The sequence below is a fragment of the Chiroxiphia lanceolata genome, chromosome 3 (genome assembly GCF_009829145.1).
Source record: "Chiroxiphia lanceolata isolate bChiLan1 chromosome 3, bChiLan1.pri, whole genome shotgun sequence".
Taxonomy (NCBI): Eukaryota; Metazoa; Chordata; class Aves; order Passeriformes; family Pipridae; genus Chiroxiphia; species Chiroxiphia lanceolata.
The window spans coordinates 37,368,182-37,395,724 of record NC_045639.1 but is presented as its reverse complement, the minus strand read 5'-3'; the positions used below and the strand labels follow the sequence as shown (position 1 = coordinate 37,395,724).

Sequence of the window (27,543 nt, the reverse complement as noted above, 5' to 3'; positions counted from 1 at the left end):
ACTAGGTAGTTATTTAAAAGGAATGATTTAAATGGGTGAAAATCTGCTTATTCCTTTATATTTTCTAATACAGTACACCTACCATCTATTTGTATGTCAATAATAACTGATCTTAGAATGCCATTTCATAGCTTGAATCTTCATTTTGCCTCAAGGTTTGTTCTAGCCAGGTTGGCAATTAGGGAAAGTCCTAAAACAGAAACATTGATACATGCTGTTAAATTCAAATGCAGAACATTAACATGGAAGCGGAAATGACATTCAGTGTCAGAAGTAACAAATTTGAACGTCTTAAATAATTCAATATAGAGAATATAGTTTAGACAGTTTTAATATAAGTGTGCTTTTTCCTAAAAACACCCCCCCGATCAAACTTTTTTTTTTTGCTTTTTAAGTCTTTTGTCTGTAAATATGAAAGAAGGCTACACCCCAACGTAATTCTTCATTGCCATACTAAACAGTAAAATAGTCTTTCTAATTCACATTGCTCATGGCAGTCTTATTTGAAGTTCCTTTATTAAGTTTGTGATTAAAGCAGTTTGGGATTTTTGTTGGTTGTAAACTTTTGGCATAATGTGAATACCAGTCCCTTTCAAAAACAGCCTTGAGTTGCTTAATGATGCTTGTGCTGTTCCCCGCGTCTGCTTGGTTGATAACAAGGCCAGCTCCAGCATTCTGTGTGAAAGCATTTCCTACCCAATCAAAATTACCTACAAGTAAAGGCAGGAATATACAATGAGTTTCTAACATTAAAAACAAAGAACCAAACAAAAAAGCCCATCTCCCTAAAGGCAACCCAGCATGAAACACTATCAGTTCCCCAGGGCAGAGACAGAAATGAGCTTTTTATACTAACAGGAAAGAAAAAACTCCATTACGATACCTTGCATAGTGAAGGTCGTTTCTGGAAGTTTAACAGCTCTAAGCCTTCATAAGAGAAAACAGGTTCTTCTACTTATTCAAAACTAATTTGTTCTTCTTTTTGCATATATTGTATTATTACTCCATTTACTTTCCTCATCAGCCTTTTCAGTGCCAAGAATGAAATTTTTTTTTGCTGTATAAACAATTTAAAGTTCCAAACCAATAGATCTTTTACAGGTTACCCACTGATAGATACTATTTCAGGAAAGAAAAATATGAGTTACATTTTTATGCCAGTTATTACCACCTGTGTTGAAATCTAAGGTAATAAATGAGCACTTCAAATCCTGGTGATAGCAAGGCAAAGAGGATAATTGGACTAATGGAAAACTAACTGTTGCAGTTACTTCTTTTTATTTCACTAGAACTGTAAGTATTTTAAATTATATATGTAAAACACATGCAGTATTTTGGAGAAACAATGCTGTTAACTAGAGATCATATTTTAAAATAGTGTCTGAGCATACATAAAACAAGAAGTATCTGAGAAATTTATACCCTTTTTTCAGCATTATTTCAGCTACTTCAGCAGAAAATGCTAAGAATTCTAAAGTTGTCAAGGTTGGTAAATTGAAGCCTCATCATAAGAGACGTTTTTTTCTGTGATTTCAAGTAAAAGATATATCAGGTTCTTAGCATGCATTTGTACTACTTTCACAAAGCTTTGATAATTCCTTTTTTTTATTTATCTGCAGCTAAGAATCCAAGGACAATGGGAAAGAAAAAAACTAAGCTGGCTAAGAATTCATGCTGTGTAGATATGTTCCAAGGTACAGAGATTTGATCTGTCTGTGTGAAGGGATTTAAAATGGAGTGGAAAAATAATGTTGGGGGGAGCTCATAAAACCTTTGGGAGATGAGAATGGAATGAGCTACAGTATTTGCAGTCAAAATTAAGATTTGGATAGCTTAAGATAGGTGTATGTGTTTAAAGCCCATCAAGGTGGGCTTTCCAGAGTAGATTTTAGTTGTATCTCTGTACAACTTGCTGGTGTGTGCATGGGCCGTGCTTCTGGGTTGCAGCCTTTGCCCTTCCCCACTGCCTCTGCCATCATGGGCTATGAGAACTTTGCAGTGAGTCAGTAAGTAAGATCCCTAAAGCATCAAGCTGCAGCATATCAGAATGCATGTTTTCTCTCTTGGCTTTTTAAAATGTTATGAGTTGCTCTGTAATTTAGTAATGGTTTTCTCATCCTGTGAGCTTATGTACAACTCAGATTTTTTTAAAAGGCAGTTTTCAGCCTGCATTCAGTGAGCATTTGACTGGTAACAAACTTTTACTAGGTGCCATACAGCAACTTTACTTAAATACACCTTTAGCCCAAAATACCAGTTACACATGTACCTAATGTTAGGAGGGTGTCTGAAATGCCATTATAGCAAAATGCAATAAGACTTCAGAAGATGAGGATGAAAGGCATCTGTACAGTATTTACCAGTGTTGACCAAAGTAATAACATGGGAAATGGAGAACAGTCCATCTTCACTAGATTGCAGAAACAAGAGAATATGCTAATAATCCAAGTTGTTCCTGCTTCATAAATGGTGTTATATTTGTATTTTTGGTCTGTTTTAAAATACTGAAAGCAGAATGTGGGTTTTGAGAAACTGATTCATAGGGGAAGAAAAGTTTTTAAATGGGAAGAGGCCCAAAGCTCAGTCTTCATCCAGGTTCCCAAAGAAATGAACTGTTAACAAATATATCAGCTGTGGATTGCTCATCTACAAAGGGGTGTTATTTCAAGCTTTTAGACACTAACTAGAATTTCTTGAGATGTGGTTACGTACCGATATATGCAGCTCCATCGGTCACCATATATTTGTTACGATTTAATTTGGGAAGGGAAGTGTTCTTCTGTTCTTTAAGAAAGCATGCACTCTCTTCCTCAAGGTCAAAGAATTTCTGCCATAAAATAGAATGGAGCACAGGTTAATGAGCATTGCTCTATAAGAGACAGAAAAAGCATGGCTTGTTCTCTAATTTTTATTGAAAATGAGTTAGTGCTACAGAACAGCTTGAGTTTTTATAGCCAACCGTTAATTTTATAAAACACTGCACACTGTATTTCTTAGTAAATTCTCACAGGTTATGATACTCTTGCCTTGGCATTCTAAACTATACAAAGTATATGGCTACTGCATGCCAAAAGAAATACAGTGCCAGGTAGTAAAGGCAGTGAAATGAACAAAAAACGCCCATCTTTGTGTTCTGCATGGAGCCAGGAGCTTTTCTTTAGCTTGCTTCCTCATTTGTCAAAGGACATTAGGATTTGAAGTCTGCTTCAGGATCCGGATTGGCAGGCACAGCAATAGCTGAGTTAATACCTCTACATCACACATTGCATAGTTTCCAACAGGAAACTTGCCCATTTCAGAAACTTAGAAGCTTCTCAGGATTAAGTCTGATATGAAGAGATCAAATTTACCAGGCAACAAGAGGAAAACACATGCTTTACCCTGGAGGGTGAAGTCTGAGCAAAATTTATTTATTTATTTATTTATTTATTTTTCATTTTGGAGCTATATGCATTCCTTTTCTGATCGGTAACAATATATAAGTAATGCTTATTTCAGCAAGAAAACTAATAGCTAAACCTAGATTCCAAAACCTGAAGTAGAGAATAACATGATGAAGGTGAACATTTACTGCCTGACTGGAAAACTTTGATTGAACTGATGGTGAGATCCTCAGAACAAACCTAATTCACAATAGATTACTGGTGAAAGTAACTGACTATACAGTGCACACACTTTGGGGTGGAAAAGAATCCATCCCAAAACTCCTTAATCATTCTTATGGGTCTGTTTTCCACAATTCATCTCTTAAACCAGTGCTGGGTTTGATATAAACCTTGAACAAATCCTTTTAGGTTACGGTGATGTCTTTCAGAATAGTCTTACTAATTTGGAAAACTCAACTGTCCAACACCAAACTCATTATTGCAATGTAGTGGTCTCTGCAGTACACGACATCATCAGTTCAATTAACCCAAATGTGGGTGTATGCACAGCACACAGGTCCTCAGTTTTACAAAGCATTCTTTACCCAGCTGATAATGTAGGTGGGTTTCAAGCTTGTTTGCAGTAAACTGTTTGACTATTGCAAGATGTGCTGTTACCAATTAAGAGCAACACCAGGTTTACGTTTTATACCACTGGTTGCTTCAGAACTGCATATAAATACTCATTCAGAAAATCTTCTTAATCATGAGTCAAGATCATTACAGTTTGGTTTTCCTTGGAGAACTCTCTTTTAAGTTCTGACCAGATTTATCTGCAATTAGTACTACCAAAGCTATCTAAAATGATTTAGTTGCAGACAAAAGGTAGAGTAGTCCAGAGGCTGCTGTTTATCTAACACTTTGTGCTGAAGAATCCATCAGAATCTCTCTCTTCCCATTGGAAAATATACTGGGGTAAATTTTATATTGTCAGAGGTTGTACCAAAACTGCTTAGAAGGACTAAAATACAAAGACCAATCCAAGCTCCTGCTGATTTCAGCGCTACGGAGAGTCTCTGTGCTTGGACTGACACACATCCCCCCCACCTGCCATGATGGAAGTTTATTAGGGCTTGTTGAGAAATATTACTTGTTTTGTTTAATAAGTAAGTTTTAACTAAGTCAGAGTTATAATATTGTGTGATTTAGTATGCTGTTTGCTTAGCTTTACTTGTTTAGTCTGAGTAGCTTAGCTAAGATCTGCTGAAGCCTTGGGTTGCAAACTGTGAACTTTCACCTAGATACATGCTTTTGGCTGGAATAGAGTTAATTTTCTTAGTAATTTTCCTAGTAGCTGGTACAGTGCTACGCTTTGAATTTAGCAGGAGAATAATGCTGATAACACTGGTGTCTTAGTTATTGCTAAGCAGAGCCTACTCTAAATCGAGAACTTTTCAGCTTCCTGTGTGCTGCCAACTAAGCTAGTGCACAAGAAGTATAAACTAGAAAATAAGGAGGTTGCAGTTCCACAAGATAAGAAGAGTTAGCAGCCTGCTTGCTTGGGCACAGAAAAAGAATCCAATAAGGCATTAGAAGACCCCAGACCAAAAATCACCATTGGACCAAGAGGTGTGTGCCAGGCATGTGAACGGGTGCATAGTCTGTAAGGGTATCAAAGCCCAGGGATTCCCTTGTTTTGGGTCCCTCTCTGGAGGCACACGGCTTGAGGTGTTCCTATTGCTGTACCACTCAATTATCAAATTGTTTTTTCCTGGAATCAGATGTTGTGAGAGACTTTACTGAGGTAAACCTAGGGCAAAGAAATTTGTTTAACAGCACTGAAGCATGTTTTTAGTGCCTGAGAAATAAATTCAGTATTTTTTCAGAGCAGAAATACTGGATAGCAGTGGGATGCAGTTTTGTGACTGACAGCTATCACAGAGTTGTTACCTTAAAGTTTCTGAATTTTGTATGCCACTCCATGCTTACTTACCTGTACGTGGCATTGTTATGTTCCACACTTAATTTTTGTAATGAGTTCAAATACTAGCAAAATTCCAAAGATAGTGTTTTGAATTTAAAAACTAAGCACAGCAATGCAAACGGTTTGAATGATTACTTTATAAAGGGCATTAAAAAAAAGATTATTCTATCTAGAAGTCTATTATATTTTCTTTAAATTAGATTTATATTGTATATTCACAGCTAACTCAGCTGCATGGAGAAATCACACCTTTAATTACAGATTTTTATAATCAATAATAATTACAGTATCACACTTCTTAAAAGATTAGAACAAACCACCTTAGCAGCCATAAAGGAAAGTTTGCTAGATATTATGTACTTTGACAACATCCAGACTGCAACTGCGTGCCTGAGGAACTGCTCTACAAACATGCACCCACACTGAAAGTACGTACTTGGCAAGCCAGAAATGGGTCTAAATCTTTCTGAAAGGGTCTTAAATTTTTGGATAAAGCCAGAAGAAAATGGTCATGTTTTTTCCAGCACAACAAAATTGGAATGGAAACAGCCAGCAGCCATAGGGTATCCATCAGGGGTACTTGCAGTACCTCTTCACAGGGATGCAGATGATACGGTGTGACTAATACTAACGTCGCAGGGAATAGTCTAAAATAGGCAAATGGGCAAAGTATTCAACGCTAGGAAACAAAACGTAACAAGCTGTCTTCTTGCCAGTATTATGAGACTTAGCAAAAAGTTACATACCTTGATGTAAAAATAGTCAAGCACAATAATAACATAAGCTTAGAGGTGTCAGATTGAGATAGATTGAGCAGATGTGCTGAATTGAGATATCACACATTACTGTGTTGTTTGTATAATAACTTTGTAAGAGAGAAAATTTCAGGCAGGAAAGGACAGAAGCCTTGGAAATGTAATGTGTTCTCCAGCAATAGCAGAGAAGGCATTAACTCCTTGGGAATATGGACACCATTAGGAAAACTCATCTGCCCTCACAAACAGAACACACAAATGTCACTTACATGAGCAAGTGAACCAGCACTGGCATTAAGCAGCACAGTGTAACGTTCTCCAACACGCCTTCAGCAAAATTACTGTGTTAATAATACACTACCTACTGCTAACATTTCATTAATCCTTTCCATTCTTATTTTAGGAGTTGTAAGCTTTAAAATTAAATCAGTGCTTAGGAGCAAAGGTTTCATAGTTAATTCATAACACTCTGTTTACTCATAGAGCATTTCTGTCTTTCTGAGAATTAGTGAAAGGTTCAGTTTTACTTTCCTCTTACCTGAGCGGGAATACACCTGCACAACTCAAAAACAGATTCATGTGGAGGCTCAGGAATAACTTGTGCTGTAGATACACATCTGTTCCATGCCACTCCATTGTGGCTTCCAGTTGTCTAAAGACATTTTGTTCTAGGTCCTACTTTCTGCGGGCCCTTCAAAAATACACTCTGTTCAGCATTGCATCCAACAGAGCTGGCCCCTTTCTACTGCTTCTTTGAGAGTTAGACTAGGCACTTGCGCACAGAAGATGCATTTATGGGTCAAGTGCACAAAACTTAAGGAGTACAGGAATTAAGGTCCCAAGAAGTACAATGGTGAGCTCTTCACCTTGAGCTTGCCCTTTATCATTCAAGCTTTTACTTCATGACCACATGTGGTTCAGTGCACAGGACAGAGCTCCCTGACTGAGCAGCAGTTCAGTGTGCAGTTTATTCCTTGCCATTTGGCTGTGTGCTTATAGCATTTATTTAGTTCTCAAACATAGCTTTCTCCATGCAAGTTCTACCCAGTGATCATTTTCTTCAGAGTACTTCTATTGAATTTGCACTCTTGAAACAGTTTCAGTTGACTCCAGTAATAATTAATGCTTATGTGAATTGGACTCTGAGATGCTGAGAAATGCATGAGGGACTATAGCGTTTTCTAACTGCATTGACATTGTTGTCCAGTATTATCAAAGTTTTGTGGCAAAAGGAAAAGAAAAAAAATCCCTACTTCTAGATAGAGCACATTGTTACAACTCAGTGTTCACAACTAGGAAACCATGCCTTGGAGTCCCTGTCATCCCTGACCTCCACGGCAGACTGGAAAATTCATACGCAGTGGATGGTGGCTGGCTTTGATCAGGACACTGCTAAGTGAAACAGGGTTGCAGTGCCCTAACTATGTACTTGCAGTTAGGCCATACCAAAACTTCTATTGGCCCGGTCAGAGACCATGTGGGGATCAAAAGGTAAATGAAAAAGTTACTGAGTATGCTTTGTAGGACTTGGATATATTATTCCCAAAAGAACAGTACAACAGGGGGATAGAAGGTCATGTAGTGCGTATGTGTGTGACATTTTGGTAGAACAATATGGAGGTATTGGGACAGCTTAGCAATTTTAATTATAATTTCAATCAGAATTTGTAACAAGTTTATCTTAAAATTTCAGTGATCTTGTATATAAACACATACATTGCATGTCTGCATGATAGTATTTTCTGTACAGAGTTTAGTTTGACTTTATATTTTCTCATAGCCAAAGCAGAACCAAAAGGGAAAAGCAGAATTTTCCAGTAATTCAAGAGATTTAAGTTTAGTTTTACGTTGTTAGCCTATTCCTTCTCCTCCATACACGCACATAGTTTTGTTTCCCTTTGATCCTGGCTATAACAGATGAATATGAAAGAAACGCAGCTTTAAAAAACATTGCTCATCTGATATGTTTTTTGAATTAAAAGAATATTGAGATGGAACCTATGGCACAGTTTTCAGCCAAAATCAAACAGATACCAGCAAACTGTGAGCCTTGGCCTATTACTCATACCAAGGTTTATTTAAGGTAGTGACTTACCCAGAGTGGGGAACATGTGATGCACAGCAGGGGTAACTGAGGTGTGTTGTACCTTTACAACTATCTATACCTGGGGTGGTCTTATTTTTTTTACCGGAACTTGTATTTGTATTTTCTAACTGCAGATACTCTAGCTAGACTATCTACCCAGAATAGATGTCTAGAAGTAATTTTTTTTTCCTTTTAGTATGTAGTTTTTTGACAAGATAAATTCTGTACAAAGGATTTTACCTGCTGAAAATAGATGGAAATGGATATAAGATTGTTGAGCATTAGGTACCACTTAAATAAAAAATAATTTTGAATCCATAAGTAGAATTTTGGTGATAAATATGAAACAAGCTAGAAGTTACTCAAAATTGAAGCAGCTTAAGCAGTGTCAGCCATGTATGGGTTTTTTTGACTTAAAATCACACTTTATGCTGCTTTTTGACTTAGGAAACTTGTAATAACAACATATGTTATAAGAAAAATTCTAGATATGCATAAATACCACTTAGTGTGTATAACATATAGTACTTGTTCTTTACAGTTGTCAATTTCAAAAAGCCAGAATGATTAAGTGGATTATCAGTTTAACAAATCCAAATAATTCAGACTATTTGAGAGAGTTACCTGAAGAAAACCACCAACCCCCCCAAAAAACCATACACCAAAAAACCAAAAAAGAAATTGAATCAAGATGGCTGATTTCCAGTGTGCCTCAATTTCATAAAAATGAACTGTAGCAAACTGAAAGTAGTACTTACCATATACTCTGTTCTCTAATACAAATGTAATATACATGGTATTTCTCACCTTCCTCTACTGCATGTTTAATGTGGCCACATAAATGGTTGTTCTAGTCTTCACAAGTCTGAATTTGTAGTCTGAATTTAATGTAAAAGCTTCATTATTTTTTCCCGTACTTTGCACTTGACTGAAGGAAAAGTAGATGCTTACAGAGCTGAACAGTAAGGTTACATGAATCCAAACTAAAACTTATTTTTGTACTGTCTGATTTACCCTTATCAGACAGTATAAACATGACCTATGACTACGGCTCACTCTGTTAGCTTTGCTTTGAAAGACCAGATGTAGTGTTTTAAACGGGCTGTCCACCACACAGACTACCTTTTGACATCAACCTATTTTTCTGTCTTAATTTCTATTTCTGTTACTACTAGGAGTAAATTGAGTTCATTATATTATATTTCCTATGCTATTTAATTAAACTCAAAGACTTTAATACTAACAGAAAATGCTTCTCAGTTGTTTTCTTCATTCTTTTTTTGGGGGGGGGGGAAATATCTTTCAAAGCAATATGGATTATACTTACAACTTTCAAACTACAGCTTGGAACTTCAGTGCAAATAGCTTTCAGAGATGAAACAAAGTTAAAAGTAAGGGGATCTGTGTCTCTTGAGAAACTTATGAGAAGTCGTACTTTAATACTTCGTAATACTAATGCTTCTCGTATCTTGCCATCTAAATATGGCCAGTACCTGTGGAGAAAGAATACAATATATTCAGAGAAATTTAAAAAAAAAAAAATCGGATTTTTATGCAGCTAAGCCTAGACATTACAGAGAAAACAAATTCACATGTGAATTTAATTTTCTATCCACTGAAGGAATGCTGTTCTTATTCAAAGGGATTCTCACTAAACAGATCTGCCAGCATCCCTTTTCCTGTCATTCAGCCCTGTACCAAAACTGTCACTGTCACAGTGGGGACAGTGAGACTGTGGATGGGTGAGTACATCTTCCACCTGTGTGTGTGCCAAGACACTTTCACAAAATACAGGTGCCTTGTCCACCGCTGGTTGGGAGAGTTGCTCCCGCGTCCCTCCCTGCCCGCGGCCGGAGCAGCAGCAGGGGAGCCACAACTAGAGGGCGCTGCTGACCAGCCCAGACACAGGGACAGGAGGCTTTTCTGAGGGTTGCGCAAGGGAACTGGATCACCCGATCTCTTCCTGAGTGCCGTCTTTTTTTCCCCCCTATGAACTGGGACCGTACAGGCTGGGGACTGGAATGCCTTCTGTAATTTCTTCCTTGGAAAACTGAGAGCTGCTATGCAGGGTGCCCGTGTCCTTCAGTAGCAGATGAGATGGGCGCTTAAGGAAGATGCTACTTTTTTTTCCTGATCAGGATTGCAGAAATTCTGCCGTGAATGGGACGCTGGCTTCCATGATGCTATTCTCACAATTGTTAGCTTTGTGTTCCTGACCTTTGGTGGGAGCAGGTCAGGAAAGGGAGAATTAGACAAAGAAAATGTATGTTATCTTCATTCCAGCAGCATCAAGTCATGGGGGCTAATGAATCTGAGCTCTACAATGCCAGAAAATAATTTATAAGTGAGAACTGACAAGGAGCTGACAAAGTAGAAGCTGTGGCAGTGCCTCAAACACAAAGCCATGCTGTAGGAAAACACTGAAGAATTCACACAGGTGGCTTCCCTGGATCTCCCTAATCCAGTAGATCTGAATTCTTCCAGCATGAGAATAAAGTAAGGACGAGTATAGGAGATAACATCAACTGCAACACTGTAATGGTTCTACATACTAAGATCCTTTCTAACATAAAGGAGAAGCGGGAGGGATACCCGCTTATCAGTAGGAACTGAGGTTCCTACAGCACTGCCCATGATTCTTTCACTGTGATGGAGACTGTACATAGTTTATTGGAAAAACTCTTTCATAGACTTGAAACAGCTTATGCTTGATATCAGTGAAAAGATTGTTATTTTTTGAGAAATTTGAACAAAACATCTCTAAATATGCAAAACTGGAAAAACCCCCACATAACCACATGCTTAAGTTTGTCTCTACTGTGTTCAAATAAAGAGCATAGATAAAATGGCAAGCTTTGCTAGATTCTCAATTCATTGTGAGTGTTTTCAGGAGTTGGAGAGACCAGTGGATGGTTGGATGGTTGGTTGGATGGTTTCGTTGCACCGTGGCTCCAGTTTTGGGCAATGAGTGCTTTTTAATGGTCCGTACAAACAGGCTGTTTAAAAATTACATGGTGTTTTTTTTTGTTTTAGCAACTCTCAGTTAACCAAAAAGTGATATAATTCAAATGTAATCTGTGCTGAATTTGGAATTTTTGCTTATATGTGTATATCAATAAAATAATGACATCTCCCACACTGTATACAAGAACTCACAATACATTATTTCTCTCTTACACACACTCTCTTTCTCTCTCTCATGTTGAATATCTATGATACTCATAAAATGCCAGTAGCTGTGGTCTCAAGATAGGGAATATAATAGTGTAAGAAACAGGATTCATGTATAAGCAGACTGTTGTATTCCTGGGTCCCAGTCCAGATGGTCAGAATAGACAATTTCTGATCTCCTTCAACAGGCAGATCCAAAGCTCAGGACCCAGAACTGGAATTGTCTTCTTAGGTCCCAATTCTGCTCCCATTTAAGTCAATGGCAGAACTCTCACTGATTTCAATAAGAGCAGAATTGGGCCCCAAGAAATTGTTCCACAGTAGTAACTAATCTCCTGTGGGTTCATTTTCTCCAGCAGACCTCACTGGCGTTATGATAACCAGCTAGTCCTGGACATGGACACTCACCGTTTAGCGTTGGTGTCAATGACGATTGGCAAGTAGTCCATGACAGCTATGTATACAAACTGCTTGGCATCATCAATAACACTGTATATCGCTTCAATATCCAGGACTCTGTCCTTTGGGCAGAAGAGTTTAGGTGAATTCTGTGAAAGGAAAAGTTATTATTAAGTGAGAACTTCAACTGTCCTGCTAGAATACTCAAAGCTACAAAGGAGAGGTATTTGCTTACTTGCCCCTCAAAAGCCTCACCAATTAGATATAACTGTGAGTAAAATGCAGAAGACACAACTTTAAAAATTAGGTCTATTATGTTAGTTCTATTTAAAGTTCCTCACTGTTTACTCAGGCACTGTTGCACGGAGATGCTGCACTTTTGCAAGAAACTTATCTTTAAAACCTAGCTTCAGGTATAAATTACCCAGCACTGAGCCAGTAAGTGGTTAGCCCATATTTCAGCTTTTCTGCCTTGTATCACGGGCTGTCAAAGGTGTCAGGCAGCAAGGTGAAGCCAGCAGAAATTGCCCATCTGTGGCAGACAGGCCCAGGACTTTCTACTCTTCTGCACAAGCAGGAAGAGGAAAGTGGAGCCACCTGTCAAGTTGTTCGCAGGCAACACCATTCCTGGGAGAGAGGTTGTTGAAGGCACTTTATCCAGCTGGAGCAGGTGCCACTTGTTTTTTTCTCAACAGCTGGCCCTGCCAGATTGCTGCCTTCCTACTGCTGTATCACCTTCTCACCTTTGATACTTGCTTGGGTCGCAGATGACAGTTGTTTCTTAAAAACTGACTGGTGTTCTTAAGGATTTACAACAAGTAAGTAGAGAAAATACTAGACAATTAACTGAAGCAAGATTTCAAGACCAATATTCCAGATCCATTCCTGAGCACTAAAAGAAACAACCAAAACCTCTTACACTTTATCAGCCAGTTTGGAAGATGATTTTGTTGCTAAGCAACGCTAAGCGATGATTCCCAAGTAAAACAAAAAAATTCAATGACTGTGTGTCATGGTTGTTTTATACAGCACAAACATTGAAAGTGAAATATATTTTCAAAGAATGAATTTTTAGTCAAGAAAAAAAGTGTTAAGTGATTTAAATATAGTTAAATGTATAAATATAGCCTTTTTTCAGGAAGGAAGAATCAGCCCAAGTGGGCTGTGGTTACAAATTCAGGTAGCTCTTGGAGTTGGACTTCAATGCTCTGAGCTTCTGAGTACCAGCGAGTCTTTCCTTTTGTTTTGTGAAGTGAAATTTCAAGAGAAGAGGCTTCTATTACCCTCAGGAATGGAAGGGAAAGGAAAAGAAAATATAAATCAGAGGGAGGAAGTGAACACTCTGAAAACTCCAAAAAACCAGGTTTTGTAGAGTCTTTCTCCACCTGTCTTTGTCTAGGATCCTGGATTCCTTAAACTTGGCCTTAACCAGCTTTCCATTCTGTATGCCGCTTCAGGACTGACTTTCAGCAGTATTTCTCCACTTCTTACAGATTGCTTAGAAAGGAGTAGGATTTAATTCAACAGCGCATTTGCTAACTGTCCAACAGTCAGTCTCTCATTTAAGCTAGTCCTTAAGGTTCTCATGATCAATGGAAGTGTCCATATTTTCAAACAGCTATTAATTCTGGCTGTCTTAGGCACTTCCAGGTTTTCACTCCAAAATAGTTCTCTGTCTCTCCAGTGATTGTAGGAGTATGAAAAATCCTGGACAGTGGAAAATTGCCTGGCTCCCAGCAGGTGAAGGTAAACCCTGCCCTGTATTAACCACTCATCTGCACCAATGTCCTGTGCTAGTGGCTGTACAACTTAACAGGGTGCTACGTCTTGTGTTCTTTTAGACATAACTGGTTATAAAGCAATGAGGGTTTTGCGCCTTTTTTTGTAAAGAATGGAAAGTAACTCTTAGCAACTGCATTAAATTCCTGATTTTGAAGGGGTTGTTTATACTCAAGTAATTACCTCCAAAATGAAAGACACTCCACATCTTTCATCATCTCTATCTCAGTGTGTACTTTTTTCCAGTTTTGCTACATGGCTGCTGAGGTGGAGGACTGCTCCATTTCTTTCCATTAAAAGTACATGCACAGACAGTGCTTCCATGAGGATCACTGCTTGAAGTTTTAAAATGTCATTTAAAAATAAAGCTGAAGTAGATGATGTTGTACAGAAGTACAAATGCTTTCAATGGAACAGGGTGAATCCTTGTAAATTACATAGATAAAAATGCAAGCTCTGATATCAAGCTTATCCTGTATTATTGTCTGTGTCTGATTAACAGTTCATTTACTCCTAAGTAATTCATGTTCTATCTACTAGTGTAAATAAAAGAATAATTTGAAGGGCTTCCCTATCATTTTTGAACACAAGTGGAAAAGTGGTGAACATTACAGAGAAAGGGAAAAAGAATAACACTCAAATGAAACCCTGCAGTATCTTCGGTCCTGGTAAACTGCATGTATGAAAAATGTCACAGAAATCAGAATAAAAAAAATAATACTCTGATTTGTCAAATTTCCAGGTCTTCCAAAAATCTGGTGGGTTAAATAAGTTTCTTCTCTTCCCTCCATCTCTGCAACTCATTTCAGAACTTACCGACACAAAAGCTTCTGATTTTGTCTCGTTCAGCTGCAGTGTCAGTTTATTTTGAGTATCGTACACTCCATATAGTCTCTTAGACCAACTCGGAGGTATTTTATTCTTGTATCTTAATGAGCTATACAAGGCAAATATCCTCTGTAAATCCAGGACCAGGCAGCTGCAGTTGTACACAATGACGCCAAGTTCCTTCATCTGTGAAATTAAAAGTTATATAGTTAGTGATATTTTGGCTGTGGAAGTATGCAGCAAGAACGTAAGAATCCCTGAGACGTACTCTTCCAGAAGTGGGCCTTGAGCTCATCAACATTACTGTCAACTGCAAGAAAGTTCCTTCCAATACTCCTCTAAAGGCAAACACACAAGCTCTGTCTTCAAAGCCAAGAGGAGGCAAAAGCTGTAACAGGATTTGCACATTCAGTGTATGACTGAGCTGCATGTCATAATAGAATATAAGACACTTCATGGATGGACACAATTTTGAAGTGACACCATGTTTGTTATAGGTGTTGCTCAAGGTTTTACTCTGGGCAAGAGTGGTTTTTATTTATTCTTTTGTATTTATTTAGAGAAAAGGCAGCCTTTCTTCTGGGTTATGTAATAGCACACATTATCAGTGATAGCTTCTTCAGGAACAATTTGTTTTCTGTGAGTTTTGCAAAAGGTGAAGGAAATGGATTGAGGTTATTTTGCTGCTGGAGAAGGAATGATACTCCAGCTTCAAATAAAAGGATGAAATAACAGGTGTTTAATACTATCAGTAGCTAAATTTACTTTGCTATTAAATACAGTGTGATCCAGTAAATAGTATACCCAATTAGGACATCAAGAGGTTGGGTTCTTGCCTCCCCCATTGCTATGATATAGTACCTCACCTAGGGTACCCCAAATTTCTGGGTGTCAGTTTCTTCACGTGTTAAAAGGGAGATAAAAAAAGACACTCATCTCTCATGAAAAGTACTCTGTAAGCATCAACATTCTCATATATAAATTATGAGGAAAAATAGTTCAAGTACATATAGACATCAGAGTACAATTAAATTTTTTAGCCTTCTACAGACAGTCTTCTTCTCCTACAGTCTCACTTCTTCATTTAAGTAAAGGCATTTCTCCTGGTCCTAAATCATCATAAATCCTGGTTTGGCAGAGACTTCATTAATTGTATATCCCTAGTACTTCAGATTTTGACAGAATTTCATTTATAAACATATTGCCTGGCTTCTGTAATCAAAATGTAACCATGTGCACACTCTCTACCTTTCTTTGCTTTAGAACAGCATAGGAAAGCACTGCTGTGGGCCCGGATGCTATTGACCTCTCATTACCTGCATTTCACACTATTTCAGCCACCTCCTAATACAAAGCAAGAAGAAAATCTGCACAAACCTGTTGGAAAACAACATGTAGGATAAATAGTTAAAGAATCCATGCTGGTTTTCTGCAAGCAAACTCTCTTGGTACATGCCTGTGAAGTCTGCCTGGCATGATGAAGAAAATGAAGGAGTACGAGCTCTCCAGCATGCTCACCCTTTGACACCAAAATATTCCCACAGGTTTTCTTCCCTTAGATGAGATCTCCACAGTCACATGGACTAGTTCCTGGTAGAAGCATATCTTGCCATAAAGCCTGTGGGAACTCTGAACCCCGCACTGATGTTATCTCAGAGCTTGTTCCTGCACAATTCTCCCTGACTGCAGATAAGAACTGTTCTGCAAGAGTGGGCAGAGGGAAAGTGAAGGATAGAATTGAACCTTGACTCTTTCTGTGGTGGATGAGAGAAAATAACAAATAGCAATACTCCAGCAAGAAAGAAACTCATGGGTGACACATTCTTCAGGTTCCCAACCTGGAAATACCACATACATAAGAATATACAACACTGAGGTAACCTCATTCCCAAATATTTTCTTAATAGTTGCAAACATGGGAACATTACCTAATATTTTTACTGCCTTAATCAGAATATTTCTGCAAGGTTCTTTAATTCAAAAGAAAAAATGTAATTCCTCTGTTAGCCTGCACAACCTGAAATTTGTGGATAGTTGGAAAAGACAGACTACTTGCTGCACTGCAGCCTTTCATTTATGAATAGGACAGTAAATTAATTTAGATGATAAATATAAATATGACCAACATCCTAGTCAAAGAGTCTGTTAGGGATAACATCTTTGGTTTTTCCCCTGGGTGCTGGTATCTTTGAGGACACTCCTCAGTATTCACTTCTAGGCTGTCCCTGTACTCTGTGCCCTGTTTGTCTCCAAATATTTTTAACTATACATTATCACTGTTTTCACTGTGTGCTGCCAATATGGCTCTCTTAATTGCCAGGCATGCTATTGCAAAGAACTTACTAATAGTATTCTGTTACATCTATCTGCATAATGTGGTTTAATCTGCTTTTCACGGCTGTTAGTTGATTCTGACATAATTATGTGGTTACAGTTTTTCTTTCATTTATCAGTCCCATTATTCTATTCTACTTTATCCCTTCTATTGAAAGTAAATATAAAATAGTGTCCTCACAGCACACCAGAAGCTGCTAGGATTGCATCTGCGTGAGCAGCTCTCCTGTGAACAGGAATGCTTGCAGTGTGTCCTCTCTCTGTGAATTAAAGGATTGCCCTTCTGCCTAAGTGCTTCCTCATGTACAGAGATAGGGAGGAAGCCATGGGCACTAATGGGTTCTGCTAAATGCAATTTTAACAGATTTTAACCTAGTCTGACTGCAAAACGAAGCATTAGCTGTGCCTTACCGCCAGCCTCTCCCAACAAACCAGCACACACAGAGAGCAGCCCATTTTGCACAGGAACTTGACCCTCCTGTGGAGCAGGAGCCAAGGTGGTGCCCTGGCTGAGGCCCTGCTGCTCACCCATTTGCAGCAGCTGCACTCAAACTGCAGGCTGGAACAAAGCCTTTCCAAGAGATGTATTTATGGCACAGTAATGAACCCTGCCTTCCCAAGGTGTTGCTTCTTGCAGTTGGCTTCTCTGGCAGCAAGCACTGATCAAAGCTTTTCCTGCTTCTGAAGCCACGATAAGAGTTCTCCCCCGTGGGGATTTCCTAGTACATGATACAGACAGGGCTCCTCCTTTCCCTCTCTGGGAAAACAGTTCTCCTCTTTACCCAGCTGCCTGTTTTCATTAAGTTTTTATAAACTTAAGTTCAAATTTGACTGAACCTGAAAAGCAAATTCAAAGCTATACGAAGAGGGCAGAGAGCAACTCTGATACTTGTTGTGCAGACTGAATTTTCTCAAGAAACTCGGTTATATGTTAGTCTTTGTGACCATTTGGATATGATACATTACCTTGAAATGCAAACAATACGTGTATGCAGTAAAACCCCACCCATCTCCTTTTTTGTACAACAGCCCCAACAGATTTGAAGACAAAAAATCCCCTCTGTTTCAGAAGTGTCTTCCACACTGAGACTACTTTTACACCCATACCCTGAGGTGAGGAGAGACTGCTCTTTTTCCTATTAATCACAAAGCCTATCATCCTGGAGGCATAGGGGGCAGCAAGGATGTGCTGGTGACAGATTTAGTACAAAGTGGGATAACATCTAGATAAGGGAAAAGACTTTCTCTTCAGTTTGAGAGCTGCTGTCATTACCAACTTTTTTTTTTTTTTTTAAGTAATCTTAGATGAGAAGAAGAAAAAAACATCTATATTGAAAGAATCAAAATCTGAGTGTTGCTCCTCAGCTTGTCATGATGGAAACCTACAGCTAAGCATCATCTGACGTATCTGTTAAGGTAAAATCCTTCAGGGTAGGAGCTCTTAAGGCAAAGTATTTCTTCATCCTGACTTTTAAGAGCAATTAATAAAGCAATGAAAACATCACTGGAAAATTAAAGTGAAGAAGATCTCAAGAAATCAAAATCTTAATAAAACTAAGAAAGATAAAGCTGAAATGAAAATAAAGAGTCACAAATTTGATTACCTCAGAATGGAACAGAAATATTTGGATGTTAAAGTTGCTTGTGAGTGACATTTCCAGGGGATGTGCTAGGGACTGGGAACAGGAATGGTTATTTGCACAGAGACTTTTGTGTCCTCTCATGAGCAGGTTTCTTTCCCTCTTTGTTAAGAACCACCATGCATGCGCTTCTCAAAGAATGAAAAATATGGAAGCTGGTTTTCCTTGTTCTTCCCTGTGCTGTTTACATTTCTGCAGAGCAACTTTTTAAAGACTACCAAATTACTGTTTGTCTTTTTTGCTAGTAAAGGCTCTCTTAAAGCAACAGAAAAGTGAATAACTACACTAGACTCAAGAAATGTAGCTTCAACCCACTGTGCAATGTTGCACAGAAAACAATTAAGCTACAAAAAGTAATAAATGTGGCCTAGCTAGAAAAATAGTAATTTTCATGACAAGAGGAGGAATTCCTTTTTGCCTAGACTGGGCAAAAAGCAGGATTTCACAGACAAGAATTTTTGCTTATTCTTTTCCTGTGTACATTCGTAGGCATCATGAAGATGCAAAATGAAGAAAAAATATGGGAAAAGAACCTGAACAACCCAGGTTGTGGACATATAACACCGTAAGCTTCTTAATCTGAGAAACAACGTTAGCAAAACTTTTCAAGTACGTTTGGATCAGGGGTCAGACAAGGTGTACAATGTGTCATGACCCTGCACTGTGCAGACTAGACAGCATATTTTATATCTACCTTGAGCTGCACTCTAAGAGACAACCCCACTGCGTAGGCAAGGTACTATTTGACCTACATAAGAGTGGCACAATCTGGTTCACAGCTTGCAATATCTGAATTGTGGCAAATGTACCAGGAAGCTTTAGAAAACCCCTTGTTTAAAGAAAAAGTTTTTAATAGTTGTTCACACTCGAATTTGATCCTGCAAACAACAAGCAGCTCTCCTCAGGCATTAACTGCCACTTGCCCAAAAGCTCTGGCCACTGGCAGGTGCCAGAGTCCATTGCCTGTGCTACAGAGACTCTGGATTAATTACAGGTAGCCTATTGCGAACTAAATTTTCTACATGACTTTTTGTGTCCCAGACTGTGTGCATCTGCCATTTGCTTGTGTTTGAAAATGTATTTAATTGTGCTTTCAAGCCTCTGATTTTTTTAATGACCAATTTATAAATGAATGACTGAGCAAAGCCAGAATCACAACAGGGTAGAGTAATAGAGTAACAAAAAGCATACAATACTGATAAATCAATTTGTAAGGCGTAAAAGGACCTAATATTCCAATAGCTTCTAAAGAAAAATGATATGCAATGTGTTCATTACCACCAGAAAGCAATTTGCAGTTATTTACAGGGGAACACTCATCTTTTCGTAAAATATGTTCTAATTATCCAGTTAGCCTGTACTCCAAACATATGTTCTTTTTCATTATCATCTTACCTGATCCCTACTGCAGCCCTCCCTTATGTTTTCATCTGGTATCATTTAATACTGAGCGAATGTTTTCCAATCATAAATAGCAACATCTTAAGGCTGCCCCTGTGCAGCTACTCTTTATCGCTCACCAAAACCTGCTGGGCAGACATGCACGCCTATCCCATGCCAGGCTCAGGTAACAGCCAAGGGGGTGGCCTGTGCCAGCAGTGCAGGAGGAGAAGGGCCTTCTGATGGGAGTGACCATCACCAGTGGAGGGAGAGAGACAAAGAGATTTGAGAAAGAGAAAAGTGTTTCTTTGTGCAGTATTGTTTGCTGTGACTGTTGCAGCACACTTTGCTGTAATGGGATGAGAGGGGTAGTGCTTGTCACAAATGCATCCAGTGTAACGACCCCATTCAGACGGCCTCATTTTGATGTAAACCAAAAATGCAACCTGATGCTGAAGAGGCTGAGAAGGCTGTAGCACTGTCTGGCTCCTTCTCACAAAACCTGTGCAGATACTACAGTCCACCACATGCAAAAGCATGTACCTCAACTAACATTTCACTAGAAACTGCAACCTACCCTTGTGTTCCTGAGCCAAAATCCACTCTCGGTACTTGGACAGTAAAACAGTGCAGAGACTTCACATTTTGTTATGTTGCAATCAAAACTGGTTCAGTGAAATTCAAATGCAGCACAGTCCTGCTTCTGCTCTGACTTCCACTTTTTCCTTCCATGTTGCTAAGAACATGGGAGCTACACTGGTATTGGGAAATACCAAATAGAAAGGTTAATACAAATGGGAAAGCACTGTTTTCGCAGAAAGTTAGCAAAACCCCATCTAGCTTAAACTATCGGAGAGTGAATAAATCTAAATTAACAGCATCTTTGACTGTCACAAATCATCTAGGGCATAATAAATGTTCTTACTTGAATTCCCTGTTATTTTGACAGATGCTTTTATAGATTACTTAGAGAATGCAAACAGATTAAATTTTGAGATTAACTCTCTCATTGTTTAATTGTGTCACTCTTTCTTTTTTCGACAGACACTTTTATTGAATAAATGGCATTTTGAAAATTCTATATTCAACTCTTAACCATTCTCCAATTAATCACTTAGTGAGTCTTGCACTTGGATCTCTCTCGTGCCTGGCCTATGGACCACAGTTGTCTGCATTTTATATTTCTGTCATCTAAGGCCAAAGGTTAATTTTCATCTTGGTCTTAAGTGATTTGAAAATAATCACCAGGCAGAATTTCTAATGAACATGAAAAAAAGTCTCTTCCACTTGAGAAAATAATACAGTCTCAACCTGAGCTGGGGACTCAATCTCATCACTGAAAAACCATCACTCAAGCCACCATGCTGGAAATAAATCTGAACATGTGACCAAGAAGTGGTGATGTATTTGATAGAGTGCACCCAGCATTGGCACTGAATGGCAGTGTAAAGCCATGACATGTTTTCACTAAAGGAAAGGAAGGGACATAAGTGGACTGACTGTACCCCACTGGAGCTGATAAAGCACAACTGAATTGGTAGCCACTAGTAGTCCACTGGTTTTTAATTCACACCTCTAGAAAGAACATTTGATGGATTTTGGTCTGTAGTTCTAGCAGAATAAAAGTCCCAGGAAGTTACAACTTCATACATTATTTTTACTAATATTACCTAATGGCAAAAAGCTGCTACAATAAGACAGCTCCTTTAGGAGCTGCTAATTTTTATGTCCCCTTCCTTTTTCTGCTGCTCCACAGGTCAAGAACACAAAACTGCACAGTGATGCTTTACTAATTTCCATTTCATTTCAGTCTCACTATTATTTTGCATAGCATCCTGATCTTAAGAAAACCATATTGAGAAAAAAAATTAGGTTCAGCATTTCATTTCTGCTGAAAGGTATGGCTGCTGAGATGAAAAGCAAGCTAGACATCCAGGCAGAAGGAGGGTTTCTTTTAAAATGGTGTGGTTTAAAAAGAATTTTGTGAGGAAGAGGTAGCAATGCATCTTCAAAGCAGAAAAACAGAAATCACCCATGTCCTTGTCACATTAGAAGGAAGCCTCATCATATTTTTTCTTCTTCCTTCTATTTCATAGCTCTATTGCTATGAAAAACTCAGCAAAATTCAATCAGTTTCTACAAACAATTCAAATATAATTTGTTTAAACCATGAACCACTCTGTGATGATGTTCACATAGAATCCACCACAGAATTGAGCGCAAATTTAGTCTTTCTTACTGCTGTTCATGAAGCTCACTAACAAACCAAGCCTGACACACTGCTAAGTGTCAGAGCAAGCCAGAAGGTAGAGCTGAATCAGTTAAAAATTCCTTGCTATGTAATCTATCAGCATAATTAATACCACTTGGCATAATCACAGCCTAATTTATCATTTTCAAATGACTTTTCAGTTTACAGTTTCATTACCCCCTCAAAGCAAACACAAGTATCTCTTTAGGGGAAATGCAAGCTTGCAACTGCAAGAAAACACTTTTCCAGAATCATATTTGATTTATTTCTTGTTTTACTGCAGGAAATCTAATTAATGTCAATTCTAATTTGATTCTGTTCCTCTTTTGAAACACAGTTTTTGTTCCTTGTATCAAAGAAAAGTGCAGGCTGGGAAGAAAAGGACCACGTTGTGCTGGCCTCCATCTCACTGCTGGCAAGCTGCATCACATTTCAGTCCTGGTGTCATTCATATGACATTAAAAAATTCACTACCTCAGTGGAACCATAAAAAACCTAAAAGGTGAAGTGAAAGATCCTGCTAGCTTCTGAAGGGGCCTCTCCTTCACCACACATGCGCGTACCTCCCACAGCCTCTTTCCATCTTCCAAGCACTGGCACCTGTCCTGTCAGCCCTTATCTTGTATTCTCTTCACGCAGCTGGAAATCACAGCATGAGCTCTTAGCATTTGTTCTCATCCTATGTAATGCTGCAAAGGGCAGCCTCCATATGTGTCCTGCTGTACAACAGAGAGAGGAGAGTGCAAAGGTCTGACCTCAGAGTAAGGGCAATATTTATGTCTAAACATTTCCCTCAAAGCAGTTTCTTTGAGGCTTTCAGATTCATGGCCTTCAGGGAAATGCAACAGCACGTAGTTGACTAATTGGATGCATTATTTATAACATTGCTGACACACACAGTGGGTTTTCCTTTCGCAAACTGAACAGAGATTGGTGGCAGGCATGCTGGGGACACAAGCTGGGACAATGACACTGCATATGAATTATTGCTATAACTCTTGAGCTTTGCCAGACTACCTGATCAGAATTCAAACCCTTTTTTAATGGATGTAAGCTGAGGGCCAAAGGTGCTACTCAACTTTTGACTGAGCCTTGATTAAATTCAGTGTAAAAGACCTTGAGGTAAGCTAGAAATCCAAGCAGTTTAGCTAGGTGAGACAATTTAGCAAAACAGTACACAGACAGCCCCAGGACAATGGCTAACTGATATGAAAATCTGTTACAGAAATCCACTGTTGCTCTCTGTCCTTTTCGTACGAGTAGCTATCTTAGATATTTGTGGGGTTTCTGGCTGCTTCAACATGGAAGTAACGTCTCCTGTAAGGATATGGTCCTGGTATATTAATACGTGCCTCCTGACTCTAGCAGTAAAATTGGGAACACAGAATCACAGGACGGGTAAGGCTGGAAGGGACCACTGGAGGTCATCTAGTTCAGCTCAAGCAGGATCATCCTAGAGCACATGGCCTAGGATTGCATCCAGACAGTTCTGGAATATCTCTAGTGAGGACACAACCCCTCTGAGCAATCTATTCCCATGTGCGGACACCTGCACAGTAAAGAAGTGCTTTCTTATGTTCAGGTGGAACTTCCTGTGCATCAGTTTCTGCCTGTTGCCTCTTGTCCAATTGCTTGGCACCACGAAGAAGTGCCTGGTTCCATCTTCTTGACATGCCCCCTTCAGATACTTATAGACATTGATGAGGTCCCCTGTCAGTCATCTCTTTTCCAGGCTAAGCAGACCCAGTTTCCTCAGCTTTTTTTTTGAGGTGAGGTGCTCCAGCATTGAATTTGAAAAAAATGCCTAATAAGTCATCAACTGGATTAGCAAAATTGGCCTGTCCAATACCATGATTTTCATGACTTCTGCAGTTTTCTGAAAATACACTTAACAATTCTGTTTGCAAGTGCTGCCTGCGCAATACACGTCCCTCAAGCAAGGATTAATAGTTTGCCACTGAGCAGTTCCAGGGAAACATCAATGATTTCACTGTTTTGATGACTACTGTTTACTTAGATAAGTTAAGAAAGGTGACTGCATGATGACTTCCAAACCAGACCTTGATGCTTATGATGACAATATCAAAATCTGAAAAGGTTAGTGATGACATTAATGCTACACATTCATATAGAAGGAATGCTTTGTCAGAACCTGTTTTGTTCTGCTTGATGACTTATGGGTATAGAAAGATGAGATTTTATTCTGAACTGCAGAATCATTTTTCTTTGACAGAATGACTGAAATGATTGCCCTTCCTTACCCTGACTCATGGAGATTTATGGCATGGTATTTCAGCCTGATTTACTGTGTGGGTTTTTTACAGGACAATACTAAATCCCATTTTCCATGAAAGGATTCAACTGTTAAAACAAGAGGTGACCAGGCTCCATTTGGGAACATTTTGGAGTTGAGGCAGTTCAGAATGAAGACATTTTTTTAGAGGGAAACTGTCATCTGTGCAATATCAAAGTGTGTGTGCATAACTTTCACGATTATTTTAATGATGTTATTTTTTCAGTTGAACAAGATTAATCTGATGGGGTATGCTAACCACTACATCACTCTGAGGGGAATCTGCCTCCATCCATTAACATCACTGACCAAGATTAGTTGCCAGCAAATTCTTGTGGAAGATGTCAGAATAGACTGTGGTGCATTAGCTCCCCTTCAGAGATTTAGCTGGGTTTTAATGAACAGTTTCACTTCCAGCATAATATAAATCACATTTTTGGGAAAGTGGTGAATTTACTGCTTTTCTTATATCCATGTAAGTTTCCTGATTATTTCAGACTCTACCACCAGTTGTTGAGGCAGGTGCTGGAACCCTGGATCACACTGTGTAGCCTGTATTGTTATCTGGGAAAAACAAAATGATTAACAATTGGACTCTAAATGATTCTGTGATTCTAAAAGGCCACACTAGCCTTAAGAGCTTTGACTCTTAAGGAAGGGCATGCCTACCCCTATGCTCTTGAACTCCAGCATTCAGCTCTGGTACAGACATGCAGCACAAACTTTAGCCCTGTCGAGTGCAATCTGGCTTGGTCTTGACAACAGCAGGACAGATAGGTGCAAACAGGTCAAGTTCTGCTGCACTCACTTTGTGCAGGCTGTCTGAAAGCCACCTCTGGCAAAGAAACCAAAAAAACATTCTAGTGCAGCAACTGCATTGATTTACATTGTGTGAATTTCAGGGTTTCTTAATAAACTCAACACACATGAAACTACAGGATTTACAAGTGCAATTGGTTGGAGGATCTATAAATTCAATTTGAGCCCTTCTGCTTTACTGATCACTGCAGACAGGCTTTACAGAGGTGTGCCTGGAAACCATTCTCATCACTGTGACCAATGCCTTCTTACAGTTGTTTTTTTTTTTTTTTTTAAGGCAAGACAGTCACTGGATGAGCTATTTGTGATGTAATATCTGGGAGATCCTTCCAAACAATTTTTGCAAATTTCAGCAGCTTAACTTTTACACTACTTAGTCTTATCTCTAGACCATGGACTCAGGCAAGCACACCTCACCAATGCTGTCTATTCACCACACTGCCTGCCTGTTTGCTTTGAGATAGCAAAGATGTCTTTAAAGCTGTCTTGTTTTGCACACAGTTGCATGGATGATTTTCTGTCTTGTGTGCAGTGGTGTACTGTGCATGTTCTGGCAGCAAATTCCTGCGTGCCTCCAGTTCCCTAAACACTTCTAGAATCCATCCAAAACTCTTGAATCTGGTAATCCTAATATACTGATACTATTTGTCAAGTACCTGAGGGACCAGTCATAAAGCAGAACCTCTGATAACACTCTCTTTGCAACATCTATGACTCTTAATTAAGACACAGTGATAGTATGGCAAGTATTAAAAGCAAGCAAATGATTATAAGGTAGTTTTACTGGAGAAAGAACTTTCTCTTTTCCTCTGAGTTTTGGAGATTCAACTACCTGAATATCCCATGCTGCTTCGGAAAGAAGTGAGTTTATCCTGTTCAAACTGGATATTCCATCATTTTGCTGTGCAGGCTTATTGATTTAGAATTTATTATTGATTACTCCAATGGCAGGTAAACCTATTCTACAGAACTTTCACAGTAACTAAAAAAAAAAGATGAGAAGAAAATAGGATCATGGAATAGTTTGGGGTTGGAAACAACCATAAAGATCGTCTAGTTCCAACCCCCTGCCATGGGCAGGAATGCCTTTGACAAGATCAGATTGCTCAGGGCCCCATTCATCCTGGCCTTGGACACTTCCAGGGTGGGGCATTCACAACTTCTCTGGGAAACCTGTTCCAGAGCCTCACTACCCTCACAATTTATTCCTAATATCCAATCTAAATCTACCCTCTTTCAGTAGGGTATTCAGGTATCCAACTACCTGCATATGCCATGCTGCTTTGGAAAGAAGTGAGTTTATCTGCTCAAACTGGATATTCCAACATTTTGTTCTGCAGATTCATTACTAATTGATTTACAATTTATTATTGATTACTCCAATGGTAGGTAAACCTGTTCTACAGAAGTTTCACAGCAACTGAAAAAAAAAAAGATGAGAGAAGATCTGTAATTTCAGAGGTCATAAAAAGAGTGATGAGCATACTCCTACAGTCAACAGAAATCAAATAAAAATATGCAGCAAGCTGTTGCTGTATTTTGCCCTGTCTTACACTAAATACAAACACATAATGCAGATGATGCATGTGAGAATGGAGCACAACAGTGGGAGAAGTATGACAAGCAGGAATAGCTTCCTAGCACCTCAGAACTGGGAATCAGCTCTGCATCAAGAAACCAGCGAAGCTGAGGAGGCATGAGAAGACTTTTTGGCTCCAAGTGCAAGGTGAATATACAGTCTCATGCTGTTTTCAGTAGCTAAATCACAAAACCAGAAGCCCACAGGAGTAAGGAGGAGTCAAGGGCACTACCAGGCAGTAATGAAGCACACACGAGACACAAGTGGAGCAACCACATTACCCAGGTTCCTGTCCAGCTTTAGCCAGCCCTCTGTTAACAGTGCAGAGACAATAGTCCATTTGCCTCACTGATATTTATTTGTAAATACTGGATGCACAGATAATAAATTTCAAGCAGAGTAAGCCTAATGGGCAACACTGACTGTCCTGGTTTACTGGATGTAACAGAGAAAAAGCAGCCTGTCTCAGTTAAAGAATCAAACAAAACATCATACTTCCAAAAATACAAACTTTACACTGCGATAAATGCATGCTGTAAGTTCTGCACATTTCCAAGAGCAACATATCTTCCCCCGCCACCCCCCCCCCCCCAAAAAAAAAGAAGAAAGAAAATAGAAAATCTGCAGTTTTAGAGATATGTATCAGCCACTAAACTGTTCTAGATTTGGTCAAAGATAGAAACGCTAGGCAAAAACTCTTAGTGCAAATAATAAATGTATTTTCAGCCTGTCCTTTGAAGGACAAGCTGTAATAGCATCACAGAAAAATTCTGAAAATACAACTAGCTTTCTATGCAGTATGAAATAGAAAAAAGTAATACATTTTCTAAGTAATAAATTACTAAAGAAGTAATTAATTGTCAATACAGCTCTGTAGTAT

General features: G+C 38.9%; 1 protein-coding gene across 1 annotated transcript in view; it reads right to left on the bottom strand.

Annotated features, from left to right (window-relative positions):
• Positions 1-387: 387 nt before the first annotated feature.
• The window catches only part of PLD5 (phospholipase D family member 5), a 175,725-nt gene continuing 148,569 nt past the window's right edge, over positions 388-27,543 (bottom strand). The window contains 5 exon segments of the mRNA XM_032681793.1: positions 388-710; positions 2,713-2,827; positions 9,518-9,683; positions 11,770-11,909; positions 14,356-14,553. Of these exon segments, the coding sequence (XP_032537684.1) occupies positions 475-710; positions 2,713-2,827; positions 9,518-9,683; positions 11,770-11,909; positions 14,356-14,553 (855 nt within the window). The 3' untranslated portion in view covers positions 388-474.